We start from the raw sequence: 19600 nt of genomic DNA, 5'->3' as shown, positions 1-19600 counted from the left end.
AACAAAGCTGAGAAGCATAGCTCTAGCACTGCATTTATGTTTATGTTTACATGATCCCTACCCTCAATATAGATATATATGTATATATATATATATATATATATATATATATATATATATATATATATATATATATATATATATATATATATATATACACAGAGACAGCATCTCTCTCGTGAGTTATCACTCTGTCTCCAGCAGTAGCTGCCAGATCATGGGTAGTTTGGAGCTGTGGGGCAGACAGGAGGCAACAAAAGCTTTGAGTTTCCAAAGGAAAGAAAACAAATCTTGTTGACATGTCTTTTCAATAGTATTTTGTTTCTTTTTTTACAGATAAGCCATCATTTCCCTTCTTGAATAGTGTTCCTGGAAGAATTAAAAGAAGTATTCATTTGTATAGCATCTTAGCTATCTATGAACATCTAAAGTATTCAACAAATGTTCTCTAACCTTCCAGTACTTAGGATAAAAAGAGTCTTCATCAAACCAGCACCTGGAGTCCACAACCATACACAGTCTGAGATAAATGCATTTTTCAGTCAGTTCCAGATGCTTACCTATCTGAGCTTCAACACTCACCACACTGTTTCTTTTTCAAAATCCCAATTCATCAAATGCATACTGATTTAGGACTAATGGAATGATTGTTACAGAAAAAGGCTGTACACTGGGTCACAGACCACCAAAGAGTTGGATCCAATAGGAAGTGATGTCTCGATTTGTCTATTTAATGCAGAAAGGGGAAAGGAGATTTAATTAAAAGGACTTTGGATAAATAGCTTAGAGTACTGACTAATTCCAAGGCATCCATCTGAACTTTCTTCAAGCTGAGTCTCTTTGAAAAAAAAATCTCAATAATTTAGCCAGTTAGTCTTTAGACTTCAGATTTCGAGAGCAACAACTTGCTTTGAAATGATCATAATGGTCAGAGGTATTCTGATTATAGTTAGTAAAAATGTCATAACTAGCTAGCTGATAGCCATTGTTTACAAACTTACAAATTTCCAGATCCCTAAATTGACTGCCTGAGTCACATGATTTATGCTGGTAAGAAACCGCAAATGCACACTCACACCATGAGACACCCGCCTCCCTGACCCATACCCACCCAGAGACACACGCATATACATATGTGTACTCCACATGTACATATGTGTACTCCATATAAAGATTCTTGTGTCATATGGGGAGTTACTGAACAATTGTTGGTTGGGCACTGAATAAAAAGGCTCTAGTGTCATATGATGAGCTACTAAATGATCAATGCATATACACTGAAGATAAGAGGGCCAGTGTTTTTCACCATGACCTACTTCATCCAGAGATGGACATGCACTGAATATAAAGGGCCAGTTCCACACTGTAAGATACTGAACCAGATATGGACTTGCACTGAAAATAAAAATGCAGTTATGTAGCAATGATTTCTTGCCAGTTTTAAATATCAAGCTTTGGGTATGAGATAATTCTTAAGGTTTAATTTCTCCAAGACGTTTGGGTTTCTAGTTCCATAATGGGAATAGACCCCATTCCTAAGTAAGGGTATGATTAAAGTTCATGAAACTAGCATTGTTTCAATCTTTGATGTTAGCCAAAACTGCTCTTCACAACAGCCACAATGTTCCCAAATCTCATTCATTCTGCAATTCATATGGAGTTACAAGTATTAATAAAATATCTAAGTACAATTGTAAATTCTTTTTTATAAGACCCATTGCTCCTACTACTATCGGAACTGTCTGGGTATCTTTCTTCCACATTGCCCTAGTTTCAGCCTGAAAATCCTGGTGTTTTATGACTTTGTGTCTCTCTGCACATAAAACACTGTAACCACTGGGTGTAACAATTTCAGTTATGAATGCTTCTTTTGCCTTATTTTTATGCACTAGTATGTCTGTTTTTCTTGCATCTATTTTTTAACTGTTGGTGTTGGGTGATCCCATGTGATATAAACTTCATCATTCCCTATAATGCTTTGTGGCTCATGTTTCGAGTGCTTCTCAGCTACTTAAATATTATAATGTTTGCACAATGTCCAATGCAACAGCCTTGCCACATTATTACGCCTTTCAGTATGAAGTACTTCTGCCATTACTGTATCACAACCTGCAACAAGATGTGTGACTGTTTCCATTTCTGTTTTACAAAAACCCACATTTGTCTGTTTCTCCCACATGTTCAATGGACTTTGTAAACCAATGTGTATGTAGTCCACTATCTTGGACTGTCAATATTAACCTGTTGTCTTTTGGTTTACATTCACCTCTCCTTAACCATTTCTGCATTCGGTCCTGATTGACAAGAGTTTTCTGTACCTGCATTATATTTATACAATTTCCACATTTCTTGCCTTCTCATCGGATCCTTCCCCTTACATTCTTTCTTTAATTTTCTGGTACATTCAGTTGCTGTCTGACCATGAAACAGTGGCAAACCACTTTGCAGTTAAACTGTGATAAAGGACAAATTATTATTCCAGGGATAAAAATTCAAAGGGGATGACTCTGTGTCACCGCTGCTCCTTTGTCTTGCCCTTAACCCATTAATCTGTCTATTTAACAGATTATGTCATGGTTACAATTTGGTTTTGAGAAAACAACAAAGAGTAAAGACATCTTCTTTTTGTGGAGGATTTTAAACTGTATAGCTCATCAGATGTGGAACTGAAAGCACAACTGCAAGTGGTCAAGACTTTCTCAGATGATATAAGAATGTCATTTGGTCTTGATAAATGTGCAAAAGCAACCTTTAAAGCAGGAAAACTACAGCACCAAGAAAACATCAGTTTGGGACAAGAATGTGATGTAAAAGAACTTTCGCATGAGGGAGTGTATAAATATTTGGGAATTGATGAAGGATCAACAATAAAACATGAACAAATGTGAATAAAACTTAGTAAGGAATATTTTAGAAGACTAAAATTAATACTGAAAACAGCTCTGACATCTAGGAACAGAGTCCAAGGTATAAACCAATTTGTTCTTCCTGTCCTAGCTTACAGTTTTGGAGTGACTGATTGGCCTCAAAAGGTATTGAATCAGCTGGACATGAAAACCAGAAAAATGTTTCATGCTTACCTGACAGATCTGGCGCAAACCTCACCCCCCCTGTCCCCACCAGCCATACCCCAAAGCATACCTGACACCAGTCTTCTGCCTAGTATCTCTAGAGATCAGATCATATCTGCACTACCAAGGGCAAAAACACAGCCTCAGTATTAGCAGATAGCATCCCAGGTTAATTATTAAGCAATCTCAAACAGGACTTGGTGAACTTACTTAGCACTCTCTTTAACTATAGCCTGAGATCTGACTTTATTCCAGCAGAGTGAAGAACAGCAACAGTAATCCTCTTGCACAAAGGGGGGCCATCACCCGACCCAAGGAACTATAGACCCATAAGTCTAACCAGCCTCATCTGCAAGGCCATGGAAATAATCATCATGGACCTTATAGACAAGGACATTGGAAACCTTCAAACTCTAGACCAACCCAGTATGGCTTTGGTAAGGGTAGATCATGCTTATTAAACCTAGTAGACGTCTTCAAGAAAGTCACCAAAGCCCTGGATGAAAGTAAGACAGTGCATACTGCCTATCTTGGCCTACTCAAGGCTTTTGACACAATCCCCCCTCAGATATCATTGAGAAACTCTCCCAGCTGGGGATTAACCCTTATGTAACTAGATAGGTATACAATTGGCTCACCTACAGAACACATACTGTCAAAATTGGTGCCTCCACCTCTACCAGTAGACCAATCACCAGTGGCATACCACAACATTCTGTGCTCGGTCCTTTACTGTTTGGAATCTACATCTCAGACGTCCAGGCTAAAGTAGATGGCATTTGGCTTACCCACTTCACTGATGATTGCAAATTAGGTGCAATCATTGAGTGCACTGATGATATTAACATAAAAAGGAGGAGTTAACACAGTCACCTGACTGGTGCCTAAGCCATGGTCTAAAATAAAACATAAAAAAGTTAATTTTTATCCATTTGGCAAAGCAGAAATCCCTGTTAATTACAACATTGACAGCACCCTCCCGAAGTATAAAACCCAATGGTGCAAGATCTGGGAACATATGTAGATAGCAATCTGAACTTCAACCACCACATTTCCACATTGGTTTGGATCTTATTTGCTGTTTTAACTGCTGTTTTACCTGCTGGTTTTATATCAGAGACGAATAAATACTTTCTCAAAGTGGTGGCAACTGCTTTTTTGGATTTTTGACATTTCCACAGTGGTAAGGAAAGCCTTCTATGTTGCACATCTCATAAGTAAGGGTATCACATCCAGGTCTAAAGATGTTATAACTACACCGCACTTGACCCTCATCATACCATTAATAATGTACAATCCTCCCTTCTGCATGTACCTCATCAGATACTTTGAGTGAATGGAGAGACCACAGAGGTTTCTCACCAAGAAAATACAGGGTCTCCAAACCCTGACTTTCATGGGTAGACTGAAAGCCCTGTCACTGTACTGTGTATCATACAGGCTGCTGAGCATCGACTTGTGCCTGGCCTACAGGGCAGTCTCTGACCCTGCCCTGATGGATATGTTGCACATCCACAAGTCAAATGTCACAACAGTCACTCGCTCTAGAGATCTTAGCCTAGCCTGTGACATTAACAGAACATAGAGAGATATATATCTCACAGAGATTGCCACTACTCTGGAATAAACTTCCAGTTCATATGAAGCAGAGCTCCTCACTGACCCTATGCAAGTGCAACCTGAACAAATGGAAGGGAGATGGCAAATTCACCCATGTCCCTCATAGACAAGGGTAGCAGATGTTTATCAAAGACTCGTTCTATGAATTACATCCGTCTAACCAACAACAAATGAGGCAACTCAGGATTAACATGGCTAGGATTGTAAGGGCTCTGAGGCCACTAGCCTAATAACCTATGAATCTACGAACCTTATCAAATGATTTATAAAAATCAGTGTATACCAAGATTATATATTCTCCATTCTGAAGGAGGATTGAGCCTTCTTGAAATTGATTACATGCGTAGCTCTGCAATCATAGGACTGCATCCATATCTGCTGACCTCACAAGAACCAAATATATAGAAAGTTTTAAAACATAAGGAAAATATGTCTAAGATGACTGTTTAGTTTAGCAGAAGCATATCAGTGTCAAGCAGGAATGGAAATCAAACCAGAAGTAGATAAAAATCAGGCAGCAACTGAATGTGCCAAAAAAAAACAAAAGAAAGAATATAAGGTGAACACTAGATGAGAATGCATGAAATGTAGAAAATGCATAAATAGAATTTTAAGTACAGAAAACACTTGGATCAATCTCTATCAGGATCAAACACAGGAATGGTTAAGGAGAGGTGAATTTAAACCAAAAGACAAAAGGTTAATATTGGCAGCCCAGGATAGTGGACTACATATAGTTGGTTTACAAAGTCCATTGAACATGTGGAAGAAAAAGACAAATGTAGGTTTTGTAAAACAGAATTGGAAACAATTGCACATTGCTGACTATACTAATAGCAGAAGGACTGTGCACTGAAAGGCATAGTAATGTGGCAAGCCCATTGCATTGGGAATTGTGCAAACATTATAATACTGAAGTAGCTGAAAAACACTGGAAACATAAAACACAAAGCATCACAGAAAATAGTGACATTTATTTCACATAGGACCACCCATTACCGACAGTTCAAAAAACAGATGCAAGAAAATCAGAAATAGTAGTCCATGAAAAAAGGACAAAAGTAGTACTGATCACTGAAATTACCACATCCAGTGACTACAGTGTCTTATGTACAGAGAGACACAAAGTTCATAGGTTCATAGGTAGGTACTAGGCTATCAGCCCTAGGGCCTATACAAGCCCAGCCAAAAAGGTACCCTGGCTTTTGCCACCCAAGAAAATTATTTTTCTGTGCCACTGTCGAGCAGAGCCACAGAAGTGATCTCGGGGTGAATTGCCTATCTCCCATCCAATCCCAATCATCAAGATTTTTCTTGAAGAGGGCTAATGAGGAACTTTGTTTGATATATATATATAGGTAGTTTATTCCAGAGTATGGGAAGTCTCTGGGACAGGCATCTATCCCTCCAGCATGTTCTGTTTATTGTGGTGACAAAGTTTAGGTCCCTAGAGCGTGTATCTCGGAGGGATTGGGATTTCATAAAATACTAGGACTTACAGGCAGAAATGTGGACAATGTGGAAGAAAAACACCCAGGCAGTTTCAATAGTAGTAGGAGGAATGGGGTCTTATAAAAAATAATTTACAATTGTACTTAGATATGTTACCAATATATGTAATTACATATGAATTGCAGAAAGAGTTCTGGGCACATTGCAGATGCTGCGAAGAGCACTTCTGGCTAACATCATTTATTTATTTATTTATTTATTTATCACTTGTTGACCGGGAATGTCCGACTAGGTTCCACAGAGCCTGTTTTCAGTGGAGGCCCAGGGAGAAATGCTCCAGATGCATGTCTTTGGAACATCAAATATTGAAACAATACTAATTTCATGACATTTAATCGTACTTTGACTTGGGACTAGAAACCCAAAAGACTTGGTGGAACTGATCCGGGAGACAGCCAGAAGATATAGCCAAGAAATTCAGCTCTAACTTTACCTCCCTCTCCCCTCTAATCTCCCCGCCAGGAAATAGCATCAAGTATAACTCCCCCTGTTATCACTAAAGAATAGGTCCTCAATGCTCTCTACAAGGCCAAGAACATTGCATCAGTGGGCACTGACAATATTCCAGGCTGGTTTCAAAATAGTATGAAATGTGATCTATCAGGACCCCTGGGATCGCTGTTTAATCATAGCCTCCAAACAGGTTTCCTACCTCACTAATGGAGACTAGCAGTCAACATTCCTCTGCACATAGGTGGGCTATCTACAGACCCTAGAAACTACAGATTCATAAGCCTCACTCTTCTCATATGCAAAACCATGACATTAATTTATTCATTTATTTATCTAGTTGACATTTGTTTACCGGGAAAGTCCGACTGGGCCAGAAAGTGACCATTTTCAGTGGATGCCTGGTGGGGAAAAGCTCCACAATCACAATATTTCAAAAATCAAGTAGATATATTTTAAATCACAAAGCATCATGTTACAGTACAGACATAAGAGTGAAAAACAATGCTGTAATAAGAAAAAACATAGAATATATGTTTCATAGCAGAATGCAATGAAAAGTAGTCAAAGCTGAAGGCAATATGTGAGGAACAACTCAATAGTCATATTATTTGTTGCACAGATTATTAAATGAGACCTGAGAAATTCTAAGATAGTTAAACGGATATCAGAGATTGCATGATTAGAGACAGTGAGGGAAAACTGAGTGATGCCTTAGTATGAGAGAGGTGTTCATATTATGGTTATAGAAGGAAGGATGGAGAGAAGGAGATTATAAGGAGTGCAGGTAAGGCATCTCCAGGTAGCTTAGGTGAGTAATGAGGACAGGTCTGCAGAGATGAATTAAATAAGGTAAGCTAGTGAGGAAATAAAAAGGAGTGGAGCAGGAGGCTGGAGAGGCTTGTGAGGTGTGATCTAGGTCGATGTGGGTGAGTGAAGTATAGTGAGAAAGTTCAGCCAGGATTGACACAGGAGCAGGTCCAATGTTTTGTAAGGTGTTCTTTTAGGGAGCATTTAAAGGTGGGCAGGTCAGCAATAGTTATGGTGGTTAGAGGTAACAAGTTCCATTTTTATTTTGCTACTGAGTGCAAGTATAGGCTTTGTCAGGGGATTATTTGGTTTATTTATGGTGAGAAGTTGTTTGTCTTCCAATCTAAGAGTTCTTTTAGGGAAATAAATGTTGATTAAAGGGGTAAGAGCTGGGCAGGCTAATGGTTTGTGTATGATTGTATGTATTGTTATAAGTTGAATGTTGGAGAGGTGGAGGGGGAGTTCCAGCCAGCTAAGGGTATACAGAGCTTTGCAGTGATGGGTAAAGGAGGATGAATTGGTAGCAAACTTGGCAATTTAGTTGTAGCAGCTTTTAAGTTTGTTTTTTATGCATTTTTCTGGTTAGAATTGCTGCTCCATTGAGTATGGAGGACAGAATGTGGGTTTTGGCTAGAGTAATTTTTGTGGGTGTGCTCAGAAAATGTTTGTTTCTGTATAGTATGCCTAGTTTTTGATGTGTTTTCTTGATATTGCTTTGGATGTGGAGGTCAAATTTAAGATTATCATCTGTTATGACTTCTAATAGTTTGGAGTGGTGGACTAACTCAATTTCAGTGCCATTTGCCAATAAGATTTTGGAAGATGCTTTGTTAGGGGTGTAGGTTTTTGGGGTAAAGAGCAGGAGTTTGTTTTTTAGGGGATGAGTAGGAGTTGTGCTGTTGTAAGCCAGGTTTCAATGGAGATGACAGCTTGTTGACTGATTTCTTGGAGATGAGTTAAGGTGTTTCAAGAGCAGATGATGGTAGAGTCATCTGCATATTGCAAAACTAAAAAGGGTGGGGTGCTGGAAATTCTTTACAAATCAGAGCTACAATTTACTTCACTAGATGCACAACTACCTTCAGATATTAATGCTGAAATCCTTATTACTAAACTTCAGATCAATGCCTGCAAATCCATCTACATAATATGCTCCTACATTCCTCCTGGCAGTACCATCAGCACCCTTGAAAATATCCTTAACTGGCTCTCAACCTGCTTCCCATAAGAGACCATAGTGCTGGGTGACTTTAATATAGACTGGAATAGCTGGACTTCAGCCAAACCTACTACCCATATAAACCTATATGGCTTTTCCCAAACAATTACCACCCCCACCAGAATCTATAAACCCAACAACAAAGAAAGCACCTTAGAATGGATTCTAATAAATAGTCATCCTCTGACCTACAAAGCAGGCACCCTCCCTGATGACATTAGTGACCACTCACTGACCTATATAATTAGACAAAAAATCAATATCCCCAACCCAATCATCTATAGAACTACCAGGAACAACAGAAATTTTAACGCAGAAAGCTTCCAAATTGAACTTAAGGCATGTGATTGGTCACCCCTAAAACACCTCCAACTAGAAGATGCAGTGTTATACTTTAACGCCAAATTCTTACAAATATTGGACGGCCATGCCCCTACTCGCTTTATCAGAACTAGGACCAAAACTTCTCCATGGCTCACAAAAGAGAATAGACATAAAATCCTACTAAGAAATAAAATCAGGGCCAAATGGAGAATTACTAAAAACCCAACAGATCATCAAAACTTTAGACAGCTGAGAAATGCTACTAAAAAATCTATACTTCTAGACAAAAAAAAAAACTTTTACTTTCAACTCCAGCAAACTCATCAACTCAAACCACAAAAGTTCTGGATAGGTATTAACAGACTCCTACACCCAGGGCACTCCAAAACACCTACCCCATCAGGCACCACCCACGACAATCCCAATGATATTGCTGATGCCTTTAATACCTTCTTTACTGAGGCTGTCCAATCTCTAGCTAATTCTCTACCTCCTATTAGCGCAAGCATGCCTTCCTCCACAACTAGCTTACCTCCCTCATTTCATTTACAACCAGTTCCAAAATCCCTCATCTGCACCCTTCTTCAAAAACTCAAACCATGCACCCTCTCAGCTGACCTTCTACCAGCTGAATATCTGCAAATAGCAACTAAGGTTCTAGCCTATCCCATTTCCATCCTAATAAATAGAACCATTACTGAAGGAACCATCCCATCACTCTGGAAAATCTCCCATATTATCCCACTACATAAGGGCGGTAACTCAACTGAACTCTCAAACTTTCGCCCAATAGCCTTACTCTCTTCTTTAGCAAAAATCATGGAAAAATGCATCCACTGACAATTGCTAGATCACTTACTTCAAAATAACTTACTAGCTAACTGTCAGCATGGTTTTAGGCCATTCCACATCACCACCACTGCTCTCTTGTCCTTTTCTGATTCCATTAACAAAAATCATAATAACAATATGCTATCCTCTGCACTCTTTATTGACCTCTCAAAGGCCTTCAATATGGTTAATCATCAGCTACTTTTAAATATACTTAAATCCCTCTCACTAGATACACAGGCATTACAATGGTTAAAGTCCTACTTAGAAAATAGGCAACAAGCTGTCCTTTGGGATAATAATCTATGCACACATCTTCCTGTTACCCTTTGTGTCTCTCAAGGCTCTATTTTGGGCCCTCTCCTATTCTCAGTTTTTATCAATGATCTAAATGTAAATGTCCTCAGGCTACCTGCATACAATATGCAGATGATTCTACATTAATATGCTCTGCTACTTCCTTAAATGAACTCCAGTCCCTCACTCAAAAAGTGTTTAACATAGTTGAAAACTGGTTCCTACAGTGATGCCTCTTCCTGAACCCCCCCAAAAAAACAAAATTATTGCTATTCACTCCTACACAAAAGCCCTCCCCAGTAGACTTCACAGGTATATCCAATAATGGCACTGTCATATCTCCCAACCCAACCACCAAACTCTTAGGTGTAACAATTGATCATTACCTTAACTTTGACAGACAAATCAACACTATAATTAAATCAGTTAACAGAAAACTAGGCTCCCTATACAGGATTAAACCCTTCCTGACACCATTAGCTAGAAATACTATTGCCCATACCCATCTTATCTCCACCCTCCTGTATGCCTCACCCATTTACACCAATCTTTCCAGAAACAACTTCAACAAACTGGCAACCTCCTATAATAACATTGCCAGATTTGCCACTGGCTCCCTATTTAGAACTCATCATTGTCACAACCTAAAACAGCTAGGATGGCTTGAAAAGCAAAATCAGCTTCAGCTTCAACAACTTATTATCACCCACAAGATCCTCTATCATCCTAGTAACATTCAAATACTCACTAGCCTTATCTCTCCTTACAAAAATCTCACAACCCTACGCTCTGCAGATAAATTACTAGTAGCCTTACCAATAAATCCAGTAATAAGGTGGGGGACTCTCTGTTCTCCAACTCAGTGGGAAAAATCTGGAACCGGCTTTCCAATGAACTCTCATCTCTCTCTCCAACACCACTTTTCAAAAAGCAACTTAAAGCTTACCTTAAAACTCACTGGCTATGCCATGTACTAACGCAGACTAACAATCCCCTTCCACCTATGCTCACTGGATGTTCAGAGAGTAGAAGCTGTAAGTTACCTTAACTCTGTGCTTACTCTTTCTTGGGTACTACCACAGAGTATAAATTTGCTTAACAAGCTTTCTAATGTATGAACATGTCTCTACCTTATAAATTTGTGTTTTCTTTCAATAAGTAGGACTGGTAAGCTACCTAAAGTTGGTTGTAACGTAATTTTTCTTTAGGAACCCTCTACAGAGTATGAACTTGCTTAGCAAGCTCTCAGTTGCATTAACATGTTTTCTACCTTATAAATGCTTGTTTTTTTTCTTTTACTTTGTCTTGTTTTTAAAATATGTTAATTATATTATCACTAAGCTGCTATATAAAAAGTGCTTTCCAGTCTTAACTTGCATTTGTTGCTATTCCTGTTTAGTGTTTTATCTGCTTAGTGGAGCTTATCTCCCCGGGCCTCTAGTGAAAATAGACATATATCCAGTTAGACTAGCCTGGTCAACAAATGTAAAATAAAATAAAATAATGTAAAATAAATAAAATAAATAAATAAAATCAAGGTGTCTTTACAAAAAAATGAATGCAGCTTATTGATAAAAATATTGAATAGTACAGGGCCAAGGATGGATCCTTGTGGGACTCGTGTGGAAGTGAGAAGATATGCTGAGATGGTTCCTTGGCATTTTACAGCTTGTTGCTTGTTGGCAAGATAGGTAGAGAACTATTGAATAGCTAGAGATACTAGACCCAGGCTGGAAAGCTGATTGAGGGGGTCACTGTGAGAGACCATGTCAAAGGCTTTTGATAGAGCTAGAAATACTGCAGATAGAAGTTTATTGTAGTTGTGAGCCTTAGTGATAGTGTCTGTAAATGATAGTGATGCAGTAGAGGTGCTGTGGTCTGGCTAAAATCCAAGTTACGTACTGGAGATTAGCTTATTTTGTAAGAGATAGTGGAACAATTGTGGATGGATATATCTTTCAAGGATTTTAGAAAGGGGAAGCAGGATAGAATTATCATGAAATTGATGAGTAATTACATAGGAAACCTCCAGACACATGGCCTATCTCAGTTTGGTTTTATCAAAGGTAGGTCATGCCTATTCAGCTTGGTGGACTTCTTTGAGAAGGTCACCAAAGCAACGTATGATGGCAAAACAGTTAACACTGTCTGCCTTGACCAGGCCAAGGTTTTTGACAAAACACTACTCTCAGACATTGTTGACAAACTCAAGAGATTTGATATAAACCCATATGTCACCCTGTGGATAGGCAGATGGATTGCAAAATAGACCCAGAAAGTTCGAATTGGGGTGTCCACCACTACAAAGAGGCCAGTCACAAGCAGAGTCTATCAGGGATTAGTGCTGGGACTGTTCCTTTTTGGCATCTGCTTCTACTAAATCAAGGACAATATCAAGGGCATCTGACTGTCCAAATTTGCAGATGATTGCAAATTAAGAGCTGTCATAGAATCCCCCAGAAACACTAATGTTCTCCGAGAGAGGCTGACACAGACAGATAACTTGTGTCAGAGCCATGGACTGAAAATAAAAGCCCAAAAATGCATAATAGTATACTTTGGAAAGTCAGCTACCCCTGGAAACTATCATATTGACAACACACATGTAAGAGTCGACTCAGTAGTCAGGAGCCTGGGGACACACATAGATAGCTATCTAGTCTGTGACCATCCTGAGTCTATGATAATGAGGAAATCATTCTGTGTTGTGCAACTTATAAACCAAGGTATGGTGTCTAAGTCCAGGGAACTCTTTGTTCCACTCTGTTCAACATTTGTCAGCCCTATCGATGAGTACAATTCACCTTTTGGTATGTACCTAATTAAGAACATCCAACAATTGGAACATCCACAAAGGTTCCTCACTAAAAGAATGCAGATCATAAATGACATGTCCTATGCATACCACCTCAAAGCTCTATCCCTGTATTCCGTCTCTTACATATGTTTCAGTGGAGATCTATGCCTGGCATACAAGGCACTGTCAGACCCCACTCTGATGGACCCCCGGCATATCCAGAAAACAAACAGCACCAGAATTACCTATTCTAAAGACTTTAATTATGCTTGAGATATGATTAGGACCTGCTGGAGAGACAGGTATATATTCCAGCAACTACCCCTTCCCTGGAACAGGCTCCCCATCCATGTGAAGCAGAATTCCTGCCTAATCCAATTCAAGTGCAGCTTGGACAAATGGATGGAGAACAGGAAATTCATCCCTAGATCAGCACCCACATTTCTGATGGAAACTTGCAGCCTATGAATATTTAATTTCCCAAGCCTCTGCTTACACTTACCAATGGTACCAGAACTTGTCAGAGATTTGGGATGCATGGTTTGTCTTAAAAAAGGCCGCAATGGTTGTTAGACTGGTGCACACCTATGAACCTATGGATAGATAGATAGATAGATAGATAGATAGATAGATAGATAGATAGATAGATAGATAGATAGATAGATAGTTAGATAGACAGATAGATAGATAGATAGATAGATAGATAGATAGATAGATAGATAGATAGATAGATAGATAGATAGATAGATTGCAGCATCAAACAACACAGTCTTACTATTATGTTTAAGGATTTTTTTCAAGTAAAAAACTAAAAAAATTCAAGTCACATTATATGTAAGCTTGTCACTGATTATATTTCAGGATCAATGGCTTTTGAACAACATCGGTGAAGTGTTAAGAGTTGTGACTTTTGTTCCATTTCTTACAGGTAACTGTTTCCAGTTGCAGGCACAAATCTGGCATTCTCATTGTTAAAGGATTACTTTTCGGCATTGGAAAGTTGCACAAAAACCTGATATCTCTTTCTCTGTTATGCTATAATACATTACTATGTTACATGATGTTATGTTACATTGTTATATTATATTACTTTATATTATAATACATTATGTTACATGACAATGCCGAAATAGAAAATGTTACCATTTTGCCAATGGCACAGTTATGTAAAACTGTTGATAGATAAAGTGTGTAAAGAATCAGAAGCATTCTGGAAAGGAAGGTGTACTCTTAAACATTGTCACTTAATGTCAGCACAAAATATATAAAATACTACACTTGGAATGTAGAAATGTAGGGACATAGAAATGCATGAAAACCAGTAAAAGCATGCAATGAGGAAAGGTAATTTGGGGCTTATATAATTCTAAACACTTAATGATAACCAAGTAATGTGAAATAACAGAAAGGAAGGACAGCAGAATGTGACATACAATGCAGGATGTATTGCTGATAGAAAGTAATAATGTAAATGACACGGATGACATGTCGTCCAGAGTACAATGTACATTTAAGGAAATGTCATTATCATAAGACCATAAATAGGACCATAGCACGTTAAAGGATGGCAACACATCTTATGCATATTTCTTTGTAAAATTCTTGTATGGAGAATCTAATGAAGAATTATGTGCATATAAGTGAAGAAAAAGTCAGAGATAAAATACATTATAATAAATATTTCAGGGAAACCATGAAGTTCAGGTTTGTAACATTTCTCATAAATATTAAAAATAGATTTATAAGGCAGACAGATGTACAGACAAACAAAAGAATAACATTTTGAGACACATGGTAGGTGGCTCAGAAAGACATTGTGAAGTGTTATTTCACTTAATTTGTAGGGAATGATTTTCTCTGTTTCCCTGAAAGAAGCAGGACTAAAATAATAATAATATAAAATATTCAACAGTCCATGAGACTGACATAAAACAAGTAGGGTTGAGTTAAAAATGAAAGAGTTTGCTCTTTTCATAGAATCCCTTGCTTATTCAATAAATAAGGAAATGTTGCCAAAATATATATTGCTTTGTTATATTCATATGTAGCTCATTACAGTTTATCCTTTTCTTACAGTGAAAACACCACCTTCCTTGTCCATCTTGGGCCCATTCTCCAACAAGAATCAGCAGCAACATTTCCTGCTCTGTATGATAAATGGTGATTTTCCTAACGGGATATACGTTAAATGGCAGAAGAATGATGAGGACGTTCCTGCATCACGTTATACAAACACCGAACCACAATGTGTGACAGCAGATCAGTCATGCTCTGCTCAGAGCAAGCTGGACATTCCTCAGAGTGACAGAAACACTGAGGCCAATTATACCTGTATGGTCGGGTATGACCCTGCAAAGCCAATGGAAAATGCAACTCTTGTGGATCCATTTGGTAAGATCATTTTCAATAAATGTATACACAGAGCCCTGCATGTGGTCTGAACAAATAATAACTCTAGAAATGTCATCATAGTAAGATAACACAGAACTGGCATTAATATATCAGTCTGGTGAAACACAAAACTGCAGAATATATGATTACGTTTAAAGACATCACTATACAGGATTTCTACTGTATTGTAATAAATGGACTCAGACAGTATTGATCAAAGCAAGTTTTTCTGCTGAGTTTTACAGTTTAATACTTATATACATACAGTATTTTCTGGTGCTAAACTTAAAGGATTTCTCTAATTTTTAGTTTAGTGAATTAATTCCAAGGACATAAGATGTATAATATTATTTTATGGCATTTTGTACAAGTTCATAATAGTTATATAATCATTCAGGAATATTTTCTGTCAGTTTAAGATATGAATTCTTTATGGTAACTGGAGTCAAAAAATAAAGTGGCTTCCAAGCAATTATCACTTTATCTTCTTTAGATTTCATAATTATACAATGTAGAGTTTAGGACGTGTCTCTATTAATTTATCAACGGTTCAGAAATACTGTTCATCTAAACCCCAGACCCCCACTAATCATATATACCAAATCTGAAATCACACTACAGAGGGGAAAGGGCAAATTTCCTAATCCCTACTGCAATGTGATCTCAATCAAAATGGTTAGATGAATGGCATGTTCGATAAAATGCCATCCAAATGCCATTCAATGATCTGATCCTTTGATGAATTAATAGGGACCCATTTAAGACATTTGTACCAATATGTACCAATTTAACTAATTTAGTGAAAATTAGTATAGATATCTTAACTGCTACTGGTTGTCTGATTTGGCATTCTTAGACTTTGCCTTGTACACTAGGGAGTTCTGGCAAAGAGAAGGCACTAGAATTCTGTGGAACTAGTATCTCAGCTGTTTTAATTTGGATCCTGTTTGGAGTGCCTTCTTTGTGGAATCTGAATGTTGTCCCTCTCTCCCAGTGGCTATTTGCTGAGAGCTCTGGTTTCCTGTGTTGTTTCAAAGACTTGCCATTGGTGAATTGTTGGTCTCCAAATTGCCTGTTAGAATGTGCACCACATGTGAGTGTGTTTGCATCTTAAAACAGACTGGTATCCCATCAAGGATTAGTTTTCTGCCCTGCACCCACTATTTGCCAGGATTAATCCAGCTCAACACAGCCTTGAGATGAATAAAGCAGGCATTGGAGAATGACTGAGCAGTGAATAATGCCTCATATTCTGACTGTACATACTAATTTATCTTATAAGCTGTTCTTAAGCAACTTTGCCATCGATAGAAATTGTATCATGTTACTACTGCATATTCCTGTTTATTACAGAAAAAATAATGATATGTTTTAACAGTATGAGCTGATTTGCAAGAAGACTCTGGGCAAAGCCTTACATTATGGGGGGAGAAAGGCTGAACAATAGTGACAGATTTTAAATATTGCTTTTATAAACCCAGCACATTGCTACAATAATAGGATTTACATTTCTATTAAGTCTGAGACTCTAATGTATGTCATTCTTTATTGACTTCAATGCTCAGTGATTTGCTAGAAAAACACTAATTTTATGAGGAACAGACCAAAAATACGAGGCAAAAATCTTGACAGTCTTCAAAAATCTGTACAGTTGTCTGTAAGAGAAGCAGAGTAAAATACATAACTGGACCTATTTATATACAGAGTTATAGCATATAATTCTAAAAATGCATAACATTTTCTCTGTCATTTGAGGCTTTGGTCATGAGGGAAAAGGGTCTAGACTGAGACAGTCCAACCACCCAGTGAATAAATAAATAATGTAAACAAATAACGTGCTACTAAGAGTAGCTTGGGAGACTACGTAGTAACGTGCTACTAAGAGTAGCTCGGGAGATGTACGTAGTAACGTGCTACTAAGAGTAGCTCGGGAGACGTACGTAATAACGTGCTACTAAGAGTAGCTCGGGAGATGTACGTAGTAACGTGCTACTAAGAGTAGCTCGGGAGACATACGTAGTAATGTGCTACTAAAAGTAGCTCGGGAGATGTACGTAGTAATGTGCTACTAAGAGTAGCTCGGGAGATGTACGTAGTAACGTGCTACTAAGAGTAGCTCGGGAGGCGTCACGTAAGCGTGCTACTAAGAGTAGCTCGGGAGACGTACGTAGTAACGTGCTACTAAGAGTAGCTCGGGAGACGTACGTACTAAGAGTAGCTCGGGAGATGTACGTAGTAACGTGCTACTAAGAGTAGCTCGGGAGATGTACGTAGTAACGTGCTACTAAGAGTAGCTCGGGAGATGTACGTAGTAACGTGCTACTAAGAGTAGCTCGGGAGACGTACGTAGTAATGTGCTACTAAGAGTAGCTCGGGAGATGTACGTAGTAACGTGCTACTAAGAGTAGCTCGGGAGATGTACATAGTAACGTGCTACTAAGAGTAGCTCGGGAGATGTACGTAGTAACGTGCTACTAAGAGTAGCTCGGGAGACATACGTAGTAACGTGCTACTAAGAGTAGCTCGGGAGACGTACATAGTAACGTGCTACTAAGAGTAGCTCGGGAGACGTACATAGACACTTGGGAGGGGATTCTTTTTATATTTAGAGCAGAATTCTGAAGGTATTCACTTATGATGACCATGTAGTGATGAAGAAAAGTGAAGAGAACTGGAGAGCTGCTGATCATGTGACCAGAAAATCATAGTCTCACGTCTGGCTTTGTGACCAATGAATGGCACACAGCAACAGTCATCCCACTCCACAAAGGGGGAGCCACCACTTATTCTGGGAACTATCATCCTATTAGCCTGATGAGTCTGGTCTGCAAGGCCATGGAACGTATCATCATGGAACTCATAAACAAAGACATTGGTAACCTCCAAACTCTGGACCCCACCCAGTTCAGGTTTGTGAAAGGCAGATCATGCCTTCTGAACCTGATGAACTTCTTTGAGGCAGTCACCAAAGCCGTAGACGAAGCTAAGGTGGTTCACACAGCCTACTTGGCCTTGCCAAGGCCTTTGACACCATCCCCCATTCTGGAATTATAGCTAACTCACTAAACTAGGTATAAATCCCTACGTCACAAGAAGGTTGCCAACTGGCTCACTGACAGAACCTACACTGTAAAAGCTGCAGACTCCAAATCTGACTGCAAACCAGTGACAAGTAGAGTACCACAGGGTTCAGTCCTGGGACCTCTCCTGTTTGGTATCTACTTCTGTGAAGTGCAGGCTAACACAGAAAGCCTCTGGCTAATGAAGTTCACAGATGACTGCAAACTAGGAGCCATAGTTGAGTCCCCAATGATGTGGACATCCTACAGAAGGGCCTCACTGAGACAGATGCTTGGTGTCAGAGCCATGGTCTCAAACACAATGCCAAAAAGTGCATTACCATCCCCTTTGGTAAAAACTCTGTACCCATGAACTACCACATAAACAGCAGTCTACTTAATGCCGAATGTGAGATAAGAGACCTTGGGACCCAGGTGGACAGTAGTCTCTTTTTTGACAATTACATCGCCACAGTAGTCAGGAAATCCTTCTATGTGGCACATCTCATCACAAAAGTGTTCTCATCCAGGAAAAAAAGAGGTCATTGTTCCCTTCTACTCGGCAATCATTAAACCCATTATAGAGTACAACGCCCCTTTTGGAATGTACCTCACAAGACATCTGCAGCAGCTGGAAAGGCCACAGAAGTACCTCACAAAGAGGATTACTGGCCTCAAACAGATGCCCTACACTGACTGTCTCAAATAACTCCAGCTTTACTCTATAGCATATCGCCTACTCTGAGGAGATCTCTGCCTAACATATAAAGCTATGTTAAACCCAGAGCTGTTGGACATTCTACACCTAAAGAAATCCCAATCCCTCTGAGCTACACGCTCTAGGGACCTAAACCTTGTCACCACAATAAACAGGACATGCTGGAGGGATAGAATCCTTTCCCAGAGACTTCCTGTACTCTGGAACAACCTACCCATCTATGTCAAGCAAAGTTCCTCATTAGCAATCTTCGAGAAAAATCTTGATGAGTGGATGGGAAATAGGAAATACACCCCAGGGATCACTTCTGTGTCTCTGCTCGAAAGGGGCACAGGAAATTAACTTTCATGGGTGGCGTCTGCCAGGCAACCTTATTGGCTAGGCTTACATAGGCCCTTGGGCCAATAGCCTAGTACTTACCTATGAACCTATAAAAGGATTCTTTTGAACAGTAATGCTGCAATATTCTTCAGGGTTATATTAGCATCCTTTTTCTGTTAG

The 19600-nt window shown here is 38.9% G+C and overlaps 1 gene segment (V, D, J or C); it reads left to right on the top strand.

Annotated features, from left to right (window-relative positions):
* Positions 1-19600, top strand: part of LOC122814896 — a 145183-nt gene that overhangs the window by 122117 nt on the left and 3466 nt on the right. Inside the window, 1 exon segment of the C gene segment in view lies at positions 15008-15322. Within this exon segment, the coding sequence occupies positions 15008-15322 (315 nt within the window).

This window comes from Protopterus annectens, chromosome 11.part0 (assembly GCF_019279795.1).
Source record: "Protopterus annectens isolate FY-2018-M chromosome 11.part0, PAN1.0, whole genome shotgun sequence".
NCBI lineage: Eukaryota > Metazoa > Chordata > Ceratodontiformes > Protopteridae > Protopterus > Protopterus annectens.
This window is presented reverse-complemented; position numbering and strand designations above follow the sequence as displayed.